The sequence below is a fragment of the Physella acuta genome, unplaced genomic scaffold (assembly GCF_028476545.2).
Source record: "Physella acuta isolate Inbredline_101_S28 unplaced genomic scaffold, ASM2847654v3 ptg000105l, whole genome shotgun sequence".
NCBI lineage: Eukaryota > Metazoa > Mollusca > Gastropoda > Physidae > Physella > Physella acuta.
In genome coordinates, this window is record NW_026731625.1 from 277,406 (window position 1) to 293,795 (window position 16,390).

The following is a 16,390-nucleotide window of genomic DNA, read 5'->3' on the forward strand; positions in this document are numbered from 1 at the left end:
GGTGTAGTGTGTAAGTTGGGTGTTGTGTGTAAGTTGGGTGTAGTGTGTAAGTTGGGTGTAAGTTGGGTGTAGTGTGGGTATAGTGTGTAAGTTGGGTGTAGTGTGTAAGTTGGGTGTAGTGTGTAAGTTGTGTGTAGTGTGGGTATAATGTGTAAGTTGGGTGTAGTGTGTAAGTTGGGTGTAGTGTGGGTATAATGTGTAAGTTGGGTGTAGGGTGTAAGTTGGGTGTAGTGTGTAAGTTGGGTGTAGTGTGTAAGTTGGGTGTAAGTTGGGTGTAGTGTGTAAGTTGGGTGTAGTGTGTAAGTTGGGTGTAGTGTGTAAGTTGGGTGTAAGTTGGGTGTAGTGTGGGTATAGTGTGTAAGTTGGGTGTAGTGTGTAAGTTGGGTGTAGTGTGTAAGTTGGGTGTAAGTTGGGTGTAGTGTGTAAGTTGGGTGCACTTGGATAGTACTCTGAGTACGTCAGGCCGAAGATGTTTGTAAGTTTTTTTAAAGTGATAGCAATACTGTTATTAGTTTACTAATGTTTTTTATTAGGTTTTAGTTGATTTAGTTTTTGTGTAAGCCATGGTAATTAGTGGTGAAAGATAAAAATTTAGTTCCAACAGTTTCCTGTGTTTACTAAAGTTATAAGTTTAGTTATCTAAGTTTTGTATGCCATCTAGATTTAGGTTAAGAGTAAACTAGTCTGGGTATAACCAGGTTTGCCACACGCAGATTTTTATGGTCCAGTAGGTAGGACAGGTTACCCTCCCCCCCCCCCCCCCCCCGCCCAATTGGTTAATGCTTACCATTAGAAATGTATGACTTATGTCTGTAAAAATGCTAGCAACGTATGCATTATGTCTGTAAAAATGCTAGTAATGTATGCATTATTATTTTAAATTAGTAATAGTATGTCTGTACAAATGCTAGTAATGTATGCATTATGTCTTTAAAAATGCTTGCAATGTATACATTATGTCTGTAAAAATGTTAACAATTTACGCATTATGTCTGTAAAAATGTTAACAATGGAGGCGAGCGAGTTGACGAGATTCCTTCCATAATATTGTTGACATGGAATAAAAACGTGCTTTTTAGATTTAGACCGTAAAAAAAAATAAAAAATAAAAACTTAAGCCTAAAATTAATTTAGAAATTTTATATTTTTAGAATAAATGCTATAAAAGTTGCAAATCCAGAGAACTTGAAAATAATTTGTTGAGTTTAAGGCTACATTTCTATTTATTTTCATCAAGCCTAAGTTAAAACCGGATGTTTCCCTTTCGTAAGACAAATATTGATTGGCTGTACAGTAACTTAGTGATCGATAACTATTTGTTTACAAAACTTTGCAGATCAAGTTTTTAAATAACAATGCAAATTAAAAACCCCATGACCTAGTTTTCTATTTTTAGCTTACAATGTGTACAATAAAATCAATGTCGGCCTATCCAATAGCAGGATGCCATTGTTTATGTCGCCATTACACGTGAAAACCAAATTGTTTTGGCTTGTTTTTAAATTTTCAATTAGTTACCGAAAATTTTTAAAACATCAAATAGACCCAATCTTTAGTAAAGTCCGAAATAAACCAGACAGACAGGATTTTATAACCATATTAATTGTAACTACGCCGTGCCTGATTTTTAAACTAATTTATACACCTCTCAAATACCTTTGAGAGTTTTCTCGCTCGTGTCCATTTATGCATTATGTCTGTAAAAATGTTAACAATTTATGCATTATGTCTGTAAAATGTTAACAATTTATGCTTTATGTCTGTAAAAATGCTACCATTTTATGTCTGTAGAGTTGTGAAAGGGACCCGGCCCTTTGTGTCCAGTTTAAGTGTGACCTACAGACGCCTATCCAGCCCAAGAAGCACGTGGAAATAAACATCAGTTTGGTTTTAAATCAAGCAAATCTGCCGTTTCCTGAGGTAATGTCTGCACTTCTACCATTCAAATAATACATGTACTAGAGTAACTACCAACTTAAACTAGTAGTATGATAGAGATCTACATAGCCTCACACAGTCCCTATGTGTAGGCCGTTCGAATTCACAGCTTCCGGGTTTGTTGTTTTGAAGCCATCTCACGGCTCATGCGCTGACCAAAAATGGCGACCAGTTTCGCTTTCACTAATGGGTAGAGCGATAAAACTAATGATTACGAAGCCATCGTTAATTTAAGAAATCGGAACTATCCGTTTCTATTTAAGTCTGTTATTTAAGAATTGTCGGATCTACTTTTGGCCTAATTTCTATGTTTGTCTCGCAAGCGGCGCCTTAGTGAAAGTAGCTCTATATAATTCTTATCTTTCGAATCAAATAACTATAAAATACCGCAGGTATTTTTAACCAGACTATTGCTATTTTTTACTTGAAAGCATTAATTTTACACACGTTACAATAAACTGGTAATAATTTATGGTAGGCATGAGATATGCTCTGTAAGAATAATAATGCCATTTTATTATAATCTTTTTTGGTGAACACGAAGCGCGGGAAAATGTGTGACGCGCAAGAATCCAATCATTCGGCTAGATTTATGACTGTTTTTTATGTCACACCTAAAAATAGAATGTTTACGCTTTCTTCATTGATGATCGTTTTCATTATGTTTTTAAACTGAAAGTATGAATTATTAGTTAGATTTCAGGTTTTGTAACTTGGTATACTTACCCTTTATCAAAATTAAAAGCATAGCATGCTGATTGTGAACAAATATAGTCATAAAACACAAATATAAAGTTACAAACAATGCGATGTCGGGATGTGCCACACCCCCTCAAGAAAACACGTGTTTATTAAGCTGTTTATCTCACTTTACAACAGTAATTAAAATTAATTTTCAAATTTTTATCACTTATTGGGTAAGATTAAGCACATATTTACTAAAAATGAAAAAAAAACAAAAGCAAATTCTGTTTTAATGAAGGTCACGGGTCAAGTTTTTTTTTCCTTCTGTTATGTTCAGTGGAGGGTGCTACAGGCTGACCTGACTTTGGAATTTTTTTCAGTAATAATGACTTTGCACAGAAAGTTAAAATATGCTAAATTGGCTTAGTTTACTAGTGTGCAAGCTATTATTGATACATTTTTAATAAAAAAATCATTCTGTAATTCTCATCAAAAAGCCTACTATGTGTTAGACTCCCATTGCTAATCTATTTAGTATTTTACACTTGAACTGAGCCTGTCAGTTACTTGCCTGTCTGTATAGGATTCGAACACCCTGGTTTTGACGACAGACCTTCAAGTTGCTAGACCCCCGCATCACCTGCTGAAGTCCTGGGAGGACAAGACGTTAAAGGTGAACTTGTCGTATTTCCTAATAAACGGAAGTAAACTTAATAGGGAGTAGCTAATTATTCTTATTCAATAGGGAGCATTTATTGTTTATATTTATTATTATATCGTTCCAATATCGAATGTTGTAAACGGCTTGTCGTCCGTTATTTTCCCCGTTTTTGACATTCTGACGGACTCTAGTCAAATTAATGCATAGGGGTCGTCCATAAATGATGTCACACTCGTAGGGGGAGGGGGTCCGTAATTTTGTGACGGTTTGATGAGGTGGAGGGGGGGTTCAGATGGTGCGACGTCACACTTTTGCATTATGAAAAAACAATGTTACAAAACGTATTTTAGACGTTATTTCGCGTTTTAGAAAACTGTTTTAATGCATTGTAATAGGAATTGATTAAAATACTCTATTTTGACAGAGTTCAGACAAGATTTTGGAAAAATATCGATGTTAAAAAAAAAAATCAACAGCAATTTTGAGGGGGGGGGGGGCTGTGGGCTGAGGTGTGACGTCATTTTAGGGTGGGGTTCTGGCTTTTTGTGACGATGTGTGACGGAGGGGAGAGGTAAAATCGTCAAAAAGGCGTGACATCATTTATTGATGACCCCATACTGACAGAGCAATGAATTCTTAATAAAAATAACACTAATTATTGAACGATATTCGAAAGAAACGTTTTTATGATGATTCTGGCTGTATTTGCCCCCTTAGAGGTAAACTTGTTTTACCATTGGACGACTAGACGTTAAAGGTATTTGTCCACAAATAAATGAGATCATTAAAAGCAAATATAACCTGCCTAATGTGACTAGTTAAACACCTAGACTATCATGAGCCGTATTGAGCCGCTGATGAACTGATGTGACTAGTTAAACATCTGGAATATCATGAGCCGTATTGAGCCGCTGATGAACTGATGTGACTTGTTAAACATCTGGACTATCATGAGCCGTATTGAGCCGCTGATGAACTGAAGTGACTAGTTTAACATCTGGACTATCATGAGCCGTATTGAGCCGCTGATGAACTGATGTGACTAGTTAAACACCTAGACTATCATGAGCCGTATTGAGCCGCTGATGAACTGATGTGACTAGTTAAACACCTAGACTATCATGAGCCGTATTGAGCCGCTGATGAACTGATGTGACTAGTTAAACACCTGGACTATCATGAGCCGCTGATGAACGTTTTGTTTCAGACATCTACAAAGTTTCACCTGGTTCAGTCGGGCGGCAAGGTGAACATCTGGATCATCATCGGCTGCATCGCCGCGGGTCTTGTCCTCATCGCCATCATCGTTGTGGTCCTGTGGAAGGTAGACTTTAGTTCTGTGTCAACTTTCTTCTGGTTCTGTGTCAACTTTCTTCTGGTTCCGTGTCAACTTTCTTCTAGTTCTATATCAACTTTCTTCTAGTTCTATATCAACTTTCTTCTAGTTCTATATCAACTTTCTTCTGGTTCTGTGTCAATTTTCTTCTGGTTCTGTGTCAACTTTCTTCTGGTTCTGTGTCAACTTTCTTCTGGTTCTGTGTCAACTTTCTTCTGGTTCTGTGTCAACTTTCTTCTGGTTCTGTGTCAACTCTCTTCTGGTTCTGTGTCAACTTTCTTCTGGTTCTGTGTCAACTCTCTTCTGGTTCTGTGTCAACTTTCTTCTGGTTCTGTGTCAACTTTCTTCTGGTTCTGTGTCAACTTTCTTCTGGTTCTGTGTCAACTTTCTTCTCGTTCCGTGTCAACTTTCTTCTGGTTCTGTGTCAACTTTCTTCTGGTTCTGTGTCAACTTTCTTCTGGTTCTGTGTCAATTTTCTTCTGGTTCTGTGTCAACTTTCTTCTGGTTCTGTGTCAACTTTCTTCTGGTTCTGTGTCAACTTTCTTCTGGTTCTGTGTCAACTTTCTTCTCGTTCCGTGTCAACTTTCTTCTGGTTGTATATCAACTTTCTTCTAGTTCTATATCAATTTTCTTCTAGTCTAATTCTATGCTTATATGTTCACAAACAAATGATGTGACTGTGGTTGTTTTGTGCTCTGTTTAAAATTTTAAAAGTATTTTAAAAAATGGTCGTTGCATAGTGTCTGAAGCACAAACACACTTCAACTATCTGTTTTGTTCAACCAAGAATTTCTGCCTTCTGCTCAACTGTTTCTTCCTGTTGTGTTTTTAGCTGGGATTTTTCAAGAGGAAGAAACACCAGGAGGTAGAAAAGTGGAAACGTGAAAGTATCAGAAGGTCAAAGAAAGGTTACAGCAAAGCGGAGACCAACGACGGCCCCGGAGAGGGGGCGGCTGAGGGGGCGGCAGAAGGGGCAGCAGCAACGGCCGCATCTAAAACTACAGATGGTGATTTGTAGATGTCAACATGATTCATCAGTCAACGTGTGTGCTATGTAAGATCAAACATGAAGAAACCAATCATGTTGTACCACAAGTAACATTGAATATAAAGTTTTGTCTATCAACTACTGAGATGCAATTATCTGGGATGTTGTGGTAGTGATGTTGTGGTCTGTGATTTTGTGGTAGTGATGTTGTGATCTGTGATGTTGTGATCTGTGATGTTGTGGTCTGTGATTTTGTGGTAGTGATGTTGTGGTCTGTAATGTTGTGGTCTGTAATGTTGTGGTCCATGATGTTGTGGTCCATGATGTTGTGGTAGTGATGTTGTGGTCTGTGATGTTGTGATCTGTGATGTTGTGGTCTGTGATTTTGTGGTAGTGATGTTGTGGTCTGTAATGTTGTGGTCTGTAATGTTGTGGTCCGTGATGTTGTGGTCCATGATGTTGTGGTAGTGATGTTGTGGTCTGTGATGTTGTGGTCTGTCATGGTGTGGTAGTGATGTTGTGGTCTGTGATGTTGTGGTAGTGATGTTGTGGTCTGTGATGTTGTGGTCTGTCATGGTGTGGTGTGTAATGTTGTGGTCTGTCATGGTGTGGTAGTGATGTTGTGGTCCGTGATGTTGTGGTCCATGATGTTGTGGTAGTGATGTTGTGGTCTGTGATGTTGTGGTCTGTCATGGTGTGGTAGTGATGTTGTGGTCAGTGATGTTGTGGTCTGTCATGGTGTGGTCTGTGATGTTGTGGTCTGTCATGGTGTGGTAGTGATGTTGTGGTCTGTGATGATGTGGTCTGTCATGGTGTGGTAGTGATGTTGTGGTCTGTGATGTTGTGGTCTGTCATGGTGTGGTAGTGATGTTGTGGTAGTGATGTTGTGGTCTGTGATGTTGTGGTCTGTCATGGTGTGGTAGTGATGTTGTGGTCTGTGATGTTGTGGTCTGTCATGGTGTGGTAGTGATGTTGTGGTCTGTGATGATGTGGTCTGTCATGGTGTGGTAGTGATGTTGTGGTCTGTCATGGTGTGGTCTGTGATGTTGTGGTCTGTCATGGTGTGGTAGTGATGTTGTGGTCTGTGATGTTGTGGTCTGTCATGGTGTGGTCTGTGATGTTGTGGTCTGTGATGTTGTGGTAGTGATGTTGTGGTCTGTGATGTTGTGGTCTGTCATGGTGTGGTGTGTAATGTTGTGGTCTGTCATGGTGTGGTAGTGATGTTGTGGTCTGTGATGTTGTGGGCTGTCATGGTGTGGTAGTGATGTTGTGGTAAGTGATGTTGTGGTCTGTGATGTTGTGGTCTGTCATGGTGTGGTAGTGATGTTGTGGTCTGTGATGATGTGGTCTGTCATGGTGTGGTAGTGATGTTGTGGTCCATGGTGTTGTGGTCTGTTGTTGCTGTGCTGGTCTGAACACCAGCATGGTCGTGCCACTGGTACATGTATTGTTTGGACATTTGCCACTGGTACATGTATTGTTTGGACATTTGCCACTGGTACATGTATTGTTTGGACATTTGCCACTGGTACATGTATTGTTTGGACATTTGCCACTGGTATATGTATTGTTTGGACATTTGCCACTGGTACATGTATTGTTTGGACATTTGCCACTGGTACAGGTATTGTTTGGACATTTGCCACAAGAAATCATGTATGTTTACCTATACCTTTACACTTGCTTGATCTCATCTGATACAGAAATGTTTCCTTCTAGTTCTACAGCCCCACCCAATGTCCCGTATGTTTCGTCTCTCTAATGTCCCATTCATATCAAACGTTCTGTAGTCACTATGGTAGTCCAAGCTGTTTGTTCATGTCTTAGCTGACAGACGTTAAAATAAACACACTGCCATTCATTGTTTGAAAACGTGTTTTGAGCCAATTTTATTATGACAACATGTACTGACATGTAGGCGTATGTGTCGAACTACTACATCAGTTGTAGTTGTGAACATCAAGAGGAACATACACGTCAAAATATAATATCATCGAGTGGATACATCATTACTGTTGTAAGACTAACAACATTTACATAATCAATATGTTGTAGGCTAACAACATTCGAGGTCAACATAATGTCCAGTACAAAGGTCAACTAAGTAGGTCAACATAATGTCCAGTACAAAGGTCAAATATGGAGGTCAACATAATATCCAGCAGAAAAAAAAACAATGTTTTAAAATGTGTACAGATTATTACCAATAAAGTGTACATTTTTGTTACAGCAACAGTTCCCCGTGAACACGTGATCATTGCAAATGTGTACATGGTGTCACCACAATCATGTCACCTCACCACATACACAAATGTGTCACCACATACACAATCATGTCACCACATACACAAATGTGTCACCACATACACAATCATGTCACCACATACACAAATGTGTCACCACATACACAAATGTGTCACCACATACACAATCATGTCACCACATACACAAATGTGTCACCACATACACAATCATGTCACCACATACACAAATGTGTCACCACACAAAAAATATTTCAAGTCAAACAAAATAATTGTGTTATCATAATCTTAACAGTCACCTCAAACAATTTGACATTTTATTTGATGACTGAAAATAAAAAGCAGATGAAAAGGAACATATTCTAAAAATATCATTTAAAAATGATAAAACATACGATACTCAGCAATAGCAATGTAATTAAAAGTGTACACAAACGTGCTATACAAGAGGTGATGTTGGATCAGTGCTTCCATAGCAGGGTGGTTCTCATGCCAAGATTAGTCAGATCTTCAGTGGCAAGACGTTCCAGCTAAAAGCTTCCACACAAAACAAGCATGCACCAATCAGGGAATGACCAAACAAGCATGCACCAATCAGGGAATGACAAATGGTTGAGCTCACTTGGTAACAGCACCTAAGAAAATATTCTAGACAGGTCACAGCACAGCAATGAGAATGTGCTTTCAAATCAGTTCTTTTGTTGACATGGTCAAAATGTTGTCAAGATTTGATCATTGTTTTGACAGCATATCAACATTTGATAGGCTTACAGGTAGCATATCAACATTTGATAGGCTTACAGGTAGCATATCAACATTTGATAGGCTTACCATCAAGTTCACTACACCAGCCACGAGTTATCCGCCCCACACAAATGTTTCCCATGAAAAAACAACTTGTTTTCATCCGTGACAGCTGGTTTACTGACATGAGAAAAGTTTGCCAGCAGTTTGTGTTGGAGAAATATTTTCCGTTTTCAATACATCTTTGGATAATGCACATCAAGTCTGATCAGACAAATATGACGTCACACATTGTAGGTTTGTTTTGAGCGCATGCTGACAATCTGACAGTGTGTGTCAGTGTGTGGGTGGTGTCAGTGTGTGGGTGGTGTCAGTGTGTGGGTGGTGTCAATGTGTGGGTGGTCTCCGTGTGTGGGTGGTGTCAGTGTGTGGGTGGTGTCAGTGTGTGGGTGGTGTCAATGTGTGGGTGGTGTCAGGGTGTGGGTGGTGTCAGGGTGTGGGTGGTGTCAGGGTGTGGGTGGTGTCAGGGTGTGGGTGGTGTCAGGGTGTGGGTGGTGTCAGGGTGTGGGTGGTGTCAGGGTGTGGATGGTGTCAGGGTGTGGGTGGTGTCAGGGTGTGGGTGGTGTCAATGTGTGGGTGGTGTCAGGGTGTGGGTGGTGTCAATGTGTGGGTGGTGTCAGGGTGTGGGTGGTGTCAATGTGTGGGTGGTGTCAAGGTGTGGGTGGTGTCAATGTGTGGGTGGTGTCAGGGTGTGGGTGGTGTCAGGGTGTGGGTGGTGTCAATGTGTGGGTGGTCTCCGTGTATGGGTGGTGTCACGGTGTGGGTGGTGTCAATGTGTGTGTGGTCTCCGTGTGTGGGTGGTGTCAGGATGTGGGTGGTGTCAATGTGTGGGTGGTGTCAGGGTGTCAATGTGTGGGTGGTGTCAGTGTGTGGGTGGTGTCAGTGTGTGTGTGGTGTCAGTGTGTGGGTGGTGTCAATGTGTGGGTGGTGTCAGTGTGTGGGTGGTGTCAGGGTGTGGGTGGTGTCAGGGTGTGGGTGGTGTCAATATGTGGGTGGTGTCAAGGTGTGGGTGGTGTCAATGTGTGGGTGGTGTCAGGGTGTGGGTGGTGTCAGGGTGTGGGTGGTGTCAGGGTGTGGGTGGTGTCAATGTGTGGGTGGTTTCAGTGTGTGGGTGATGTCAGGGTGTGTGGTGGTGTCAGGGTGTGGGTGGTGTCAGGGTGTGGGTGGTGTCAATGTGTGGGTGGTGTCAGGGTGTGGGTGGTGTCAGGGTGTGGGTGGTGTCAGGGTGTGGGTGGTGTCAATGTGTGGGTGGTGTCAGGGTGTGGGTGGTGTGAATGTGTGGGTGGTGTCAAGGTGTGGGTGGTGTCAATGTGTGGGTGGTGTCAGGGTGTGGGTGGTGTCAATGTGTGGGTGGTCTCCGTGTATGGGTGGTGTCACGGTGTGGGTGGTGTCAATGTGTGTGTGGTCTCCGTGTGTGGGTGGTGTCAGGATGTGGGTGGTGTCAATGTGTGGGTGGTGTCAGGGTGTCAATGTGTGGGTGGTGTCAATGTGTGGGTGGTGTCAGGGTGTGGGTGGTGTCAATGTGTGGGTGGTGTCAATGTGTGGGTGGTGTCAATGTGTGGGTGGTCTCCGTGTGTGGGTGGTGTCAGTGTGTGTGTGGTGTCAGTGTGTGGGTGGTGTCAATGTGTGGGTGGTGTCAGTGTGTGGGTGGTGTCAGGGTGTGGGTGGTGTCAGGGTGTGGGTGGTGTCAATATGTGGGTGGTGTCAATGTGTGGGTGGTGTCAATGTGTGTGTGGTGTCAGTGTGTGGGTGGTGTCAATGTGTGGGTGGTGTCAATGTGTGGGTGGTGTCAGGGTGTGGGTGGTGTCAGGGTGTGGGTGGTGTCAGGGTGTGGGTGGTGTCAATGTGTGGGTGGTTTCAGTGTGTGGGTGATGTCAGGGTGTGTGGTGGTGTCAGGGTGTGGGTGGTGTCAGGGTGTGGGTGGTGTCAATGTGTGGGTGGTGTCAGGGTGTGGGTGGTGTCAGGGTGTGGGTGGTGTCAGGGTGTGGGTGGTGTTAGGGTGTGGGTGGTGTCAGGGTGTGGGTGGTGTCAGGGTGTGGATGGTGTCAGGGTGTGGGTGGTGTCAATGTGTGGGTGGTGTCAGGGTGTGGGTGGTGTCAGGGTGTGGGTGGTGTCAGGGTGTGGGTGGTGTCAGGGTGTGGGTGGTGTCAGTGTGTGGGTGGTGTCAGGGTGTGGGTGGTGTCAGGGTGTGGGTGGTGTCAGGGTGTGGGTGGTGTCAATGTGTGGGTGGTGTCAGGGTGTGGGTGGTGTGAATGTGTGGGTGGTGTCAGGGTGTGGGTGGTGTCAAGGTGTGGGTGGTGTCAATGTGTGGGTGGTGTCAGGGTGTGGGTGGTGTCAATGTGTGGGTGGTCTCCGTGTATGGGTGGTGTCACGGTGTGGGTGGTGTCAATGTGTGTGTGGTCTCCGTGTGTGGGTGGTGTCAGGATGTGGGTGGGGTCAATGTGTGGGTGGTGTCAGGGTGTGGGTGGTGTCAATGTGTGGGTGGTGTCAGGGTGTGGGTGGTGTCAATGTGTGGGTGGTGTCAGGGTGTGGGTGGTGTCAGGGTGTGGGTGGTGTCAATGTGTGGGTGGTGTCAATGTGTGGGTGGTGTCATGGTGTGGGTGGTGTCAATGTGTGGGTGGTGTCAATGTGTGGGTGGTGTCAATGTGTGGGTGGTGTCAATGTGTGGGTGGTGTCAATGTGTGGGTGGTGTCAATGTGTGGGTGGTGTCAGTGTGTGGGTGGTGTCAATGTGTGGGTGGTGTCAATGTGTGGGTGGTCTCCGTGTGTGGGTGGTGTCAGGGTGTGGGTGGTGTCAGTGTGTGGGTGGTGTCAATGTGTGGGTGGTGTCAGGGTGTGGGTGGTGTCAGGGTGTGGGTGGTGTCAATGTGTGGGTGGTGTCAGGTGTTGGTGGTGTCAATGTGTGGGTGGTGTCAGGGTGTGGGTGGTGTCAATGTGTGGGTGGTGTCAGGTGTTGGTGGTGTCAATGTGTGGGTGGTGTCAGGGTGTGGGTGGTGTCAATGTGTGGGTGGTGTCAGGTGTTGGTGGTGTCAATGTGTGGGTGGTGTCAGGTGTTGGTGGTGTCAATGTGTGGGTGGTGTCAATGTGTGGGTGGTGTCAATGTGTGGGTGGTGTCAGGGTGTGGGTGGTGTCAGTGTGTGGGTGGAGTCAGGTGTTGGTGGTGTCAATGTGTGGGTGGTGTCAATGTGTGGGTGGTGTCAGGGTGTGGGTGGTGTCAGTGTGTGGGTTGAGTCAGGTGTGGGTGGTGTCAGTGTGTGGGTGGTGTCAATGTGTGGGTGGTGTCAGTGTGTGGGTGGTGTCAATGTGTGGGTGGTGTCAGGTGTGGGTGGAGTCAGGTGTTGGTGGTGTCAATGTGTGGGTGGTGTCAATGTGTGGGTGGTGTCAGGGTGTGGTTGGTGTCAGTGTGTGGGTGGAGTCAGGTGTTGGTGGTGTCAGTGTGTGGGTGGTGTCAATGTGTGGGTGGAGTCAGGGTGTGGATGGTGTCAGGGTGTGGGTGGTGTCAGGGTGTGGGTGGAGTCAGGTGTTGGTGGTGTCAATGTGTGGGTGGTATCAATGTGTGGGTGGTGTCAGGGTGTGGGTGGTGTCAATGTGTGGGTGGTGTCAGGGTGTGGGTGGTGTCAATGTGTGGGTGGTGTCAGGGTGTGGGTGGTGTCAATGTGTGGGTGGTGTCAGGTGTTGGTGGTGTCAATGTGTGGGTGGTGTCAGGTGTTGGTGGTGTCAATGTGTGGGTGGTGTCAATGTGTGGGTGGAGTCAGGGTGTGGGTGGTGTCAATGTGTGGGTGGTGTCATGGTGTGGGTGGTGTCAATGTGTGGATGGTGTCAGGGTGTGGGTGGTGTCAGTGTGTGGGTGGTGTCATGGTGTGGGTGGTGTCATGGTGTGGGTGGTGTCAGGGTGTGGGTGGTGTCATGGTGTGGGTGGTGTCATGGTGTGGGTGGTGTCAATGTGTGGGTGGTGTCAGGGTGTGGGTGGTGTCAGGGTGTGGGTGGTGTCAGGGTGTGGGCAGGTACTTGAAAGTGTGGAGCTGCTGAGACCGACACTGGCTGGTGGCCCTACAGATGTAAGGCAGGCAGAAGTACAGGTAGGCGTAGCCAAACAAGTTGAAGGAGCCCCTGGGACAGGCGTAGGTCATGATCTGGACCTTCTGCTGCCAGGCCAGTTTGGAGGAGTACATGGAGGCGACGACCTGCTGGTCAGTGTCGGCCAGGCCCCGCCCCAGTAGTGTCTGGACGGTCGTCTTGTAGGCGCTGATAAACTCAGACAGTACCTGCAGATAGACACATACAATACCTGCAGATAGACAAACTCAGATAACAACTGCAGATAGACAAACTCAGATAACAACTGCAGATAGACACATACAAACTCAGACAGTACCTGCAGGTAGACAAACTCAGATAACAACTGCAGAAAGACACATACAAACTAAGACAACACCTGCAGATAGACACATACAAACTCAGACAATACCTGCAGATAGGCAAACTCAGATAACAACTGCAGATAGACACATACAAACTCAGACAATACCTGCAGATAGACAAATACAAACTCAGACAATACCTGCAGATAGACACAGACAATACCTGCAGATAGACACAGACAATACCTGCAGATAGACACATACAAACTCAGACAATACCTGCAGATAGACAAATACAAACTCAGACAATACCTGCAGATAGACACATACAAACTCAGCAATACCTGCAGATAGACATACAAACTCAGACAATACCTGCAGATAGACATACAAACTCAGACAATACCTGCAGATACACACAAACTCAGACAATACCTGCAGATAGACACATACAAACTCAGACAATACCTGCAGATAGACATACAAACTCAGACAATACCTGCAGATAGACACATACAAACTCAGACAATACCTGCAGATAGACACATACAAACTCAGACAATACCTGCAGATAGACACACAAACTCAGACAATACCTGCAGATAGACACATACAAACTCAGACAATACCTGCAGATAGACAAATACAAACTCAGACAATACCTGCAGATAGACACATACAAACTCAGACAATACCTGCAGATAGACAAATACAAACTCAGACAATACCTGCAGATAGACACATACAAACTCAGACAATACCTGCAGATAGACAAATACAAACTCAGACAATACCTGCAGATAGACAAACTCAGACAATACCTGCAGATAGACAAACTCAGACAATACCTGCAGATAGACATACAAACTCAGACAATACCTGCAGATAGACACATACAAACTCAGACAATACCTGCAGATAGACAAATACAAACTCAGACAATACCTGCAGATAGACACATACAAACTCAGACAATACCTGCAGATAGACATACAAACTCAGACAATACCTGCAGATAGACACATACAAACTCAGACAATACCTGCAGATAGACAAATACAAACTCAGACAATACCTGCAGATAGACACATACAAACTCAGACAATACCTGCAGATAGACAAATACAAACTCAGACAATACCTGCAGATAGACAAATACAAACTCAGACAATACCTGCATATAGACACAGACAATACCTGCAGATGGACACAGACAATACCTGCAGATAGACAAACTCAGACAATACCTGCAGATAGACAAACTCAGACAATACCTGCAGATAGACAAACTCAGACAATACCTGCAGATAGACAAACTCAGACAATACCTGCAGATAGACATACAAACTCAGACAATACCTGCAGATAGACACATACAAACTCAGACAATACCTGCAGATAGACAAATACAAACTCAGACAATACCTGCAGATAGACACATACAAACTCAGACAATACCTGCAGATAGACAAATACAAACTCAGACAATACCTGCAGATAGACAAATACAAACTCAGACAATACCTGCATATAGACACAGACAATACCTGCAGATGGACACAGACAATACCTGCAGATAGACAAACTCAGACAATACCTGCAGATAGACAAACTCAGACAATACCTGCAGATAGACAAACTCAGACAATACCTGCAGATAGACATACAAACTCAGACAATACCTGCAGATAGACACATACAAACTCAGACAATACCTGCAGATAGACAAATACAAACTCAGACAATACCTGCAGATAGACACATACAAACTCAGACAATACCTGCAGATAGACAAATACAAACTCAGACAATACCTGCAGATAGACAAATACAAACTCAGACAATACCTGCAGATAGACACATACAAACTCAGACAATACCTGCAGATAGACACATACAAACTCAGACAATACCTGCATATAGACACATACAAACTCAGACAATACCTGCAGATAGACACATACAAACTCAGACAATACCTGCATATAGACACATACAAACTCAGACAATACCTGCAGATAGACACATACAAACTCAGACAATACCTGCATATAGACACAGACAATACCTGCAGATGGACACAGACAATACCTGCAGATAGACAAACTCAGACAATACCTGCAGATAGACAAACTCAGACAATACCTGCAGATAGACAAACTCAGACAATACCTGCAGATAGACAAACTCAGACAATACCTGCAGATAGACAAACTCAGACAATACCTGCAGATAGACAAACTCAGACAATACCTGCAGATAGACAAACTCAGACAATACCTGCAGATAGACACATACAAACGCAGACAATACCTGCAGATAGACACATACAAACTAAGACAACACCTGCAGATAGACACATACAAACTCAGACAATACCTGCAGATAGACACATACAAACTCAGACAATACCTGCAGATAGACACATACAAACTCAGACAATACCTGCAGATAGACACATACAAACTCAGACAATACCTGCAGATAGACACATACAAACTCAGACAATACCTGCAGATAGACACATACAAACTCAGACAATACCTGCAGATAGACACATACAAACTCAGACAATACCTGCAGATAGACACATACAAACTCAGACAATACCTGCAGATAGACACATACAAACTCAGACAATACCTGCAGATAGACAATTTCAAGTGTAACTTGTACTTTATGCACAAAAACAAAAGTTACAACCTATTAATCCAGTACAAATCCATGAGCTACAAATGTACCCACCTTCTTTGTCCCTAGAACAAATCCATGAGCTACAAATGTACCCACCTACTTTATCCCTAGAACAAATCAATGAGCTACAAATGTACCCACCTTCTTTGTCCCTAGAACAAATCCACCCGCCACCCAGACCAGATTGCGCTGATAAATCTCCTCTGGAGTCAGGTCTGAGATGGACTTGTAGGGCGAGACTTGAGAAAAACCAACTTTGGAGGAGTTGAAATCTGCTGGAACTTTCAACAAGAATGGCGGGTCTTCCAACTGGATCTTTCTGCGACCAAAGTTCAAATGGTGGCATTGGAATACAGCATATATATGTATATTTATATATATATATATATATATATATATATATATATATATATATATATATATATATATATATATATATATATATATGATGTGTTTGAATATCAGAGAGGCGGAAACAGAAAAGAGGGGAGAGAGAGCAGGGGACAGAGAGGGGAGGGCAAAGAGGAGTGAAACAGTTGTGTAAGGAAAATGTGGATTTTAAACAGAAAGGCTTCAACGAGATTGAAGTGATTTAACTTTATATAAATAGACTAGCGTGCCCGTCTGCACATTGTCGTGGCCTATTACGACCTAATATTTTAAG

The 16,390-nt window shown here is 43.5% G+C and overlaps 2 protein-coding genes and 1 long non-coding RNA gene across 5 annotated transcripts in view; 1 reads left to right on the plus strand and 2 right to left on the minus strand.

Moving 5' to 3' along the window:
* LOC131932718 (integrin alpha-10) overlaps positions 1–5,750 on the plus strand; it is a 75,131-nt gene extending 69,381 nt beyond the window's left edge. For both annotated transcript variants that reach the window (XM_059289634.1, XM_059289635.1), the window contains exons 23-26: positions 1,792–1,920; positions 3,206–3,295; positions 4,491–4,607; positions 5,452–5,750. In XM_059289634.1, the coding sequence (XP_059145617.1) occupies positions 1,792–1,920; positions 3,206–3,295; positions 4,491–4,607; positions 5,452–5,637 (522 nt within the window). In that variant the 3' untranslated portion in view covers positions 5,638–5,750. The remainder of the gene's footprint in view (positions 1–1,791; positions 1,921–3,205; positions 3,296–4,490; positions 4,608–5,451) is intronic.
* Positions 5,751–7,477: 1,727 nt separating this feature from the next.
* On the minus strand, positions 7,478–8,563 carry LOC131932781 (uncharacterized). Its single transcript, XR_009384716.1, has 2 exons — positions 7,948–8,563; positions 7,478–7,902 (listed from the first exon to the last, which is right to left on the minus strand). It is a non-coding gene; the product is annotated as an uncharacterized LOC131932781 (long non-coding RNA).
* A 4,033-nt stretch (positions 8,564–12,596) lies between these two features.
* Positions 12,597–16,390, minus strand: part of LOC131932740 (uncharacterized) — a 29,879-nt gene continuing 26,085 nt past the window's right edge. For both annotated transcript variants that reach the window (XM_059289647.1, XM_059289656.1), the window contains exons 7-8: positions 15,868–16,045; positions 12,597–12,936 (exon numbers count right to left, since the gene is read on the minus strand). In XM_059289647.1, the coding sequence (XP_059145630.1) occupies positions 12,661–12,936; positions 15,868–16,045 (454 nt within the window). In that variant the 3' untranslated portion in view covers positions 12,597–12,660. The remainder of the gene's footprint in view (positions 12,937–15,867; positions 16,046–16,390) is intronic.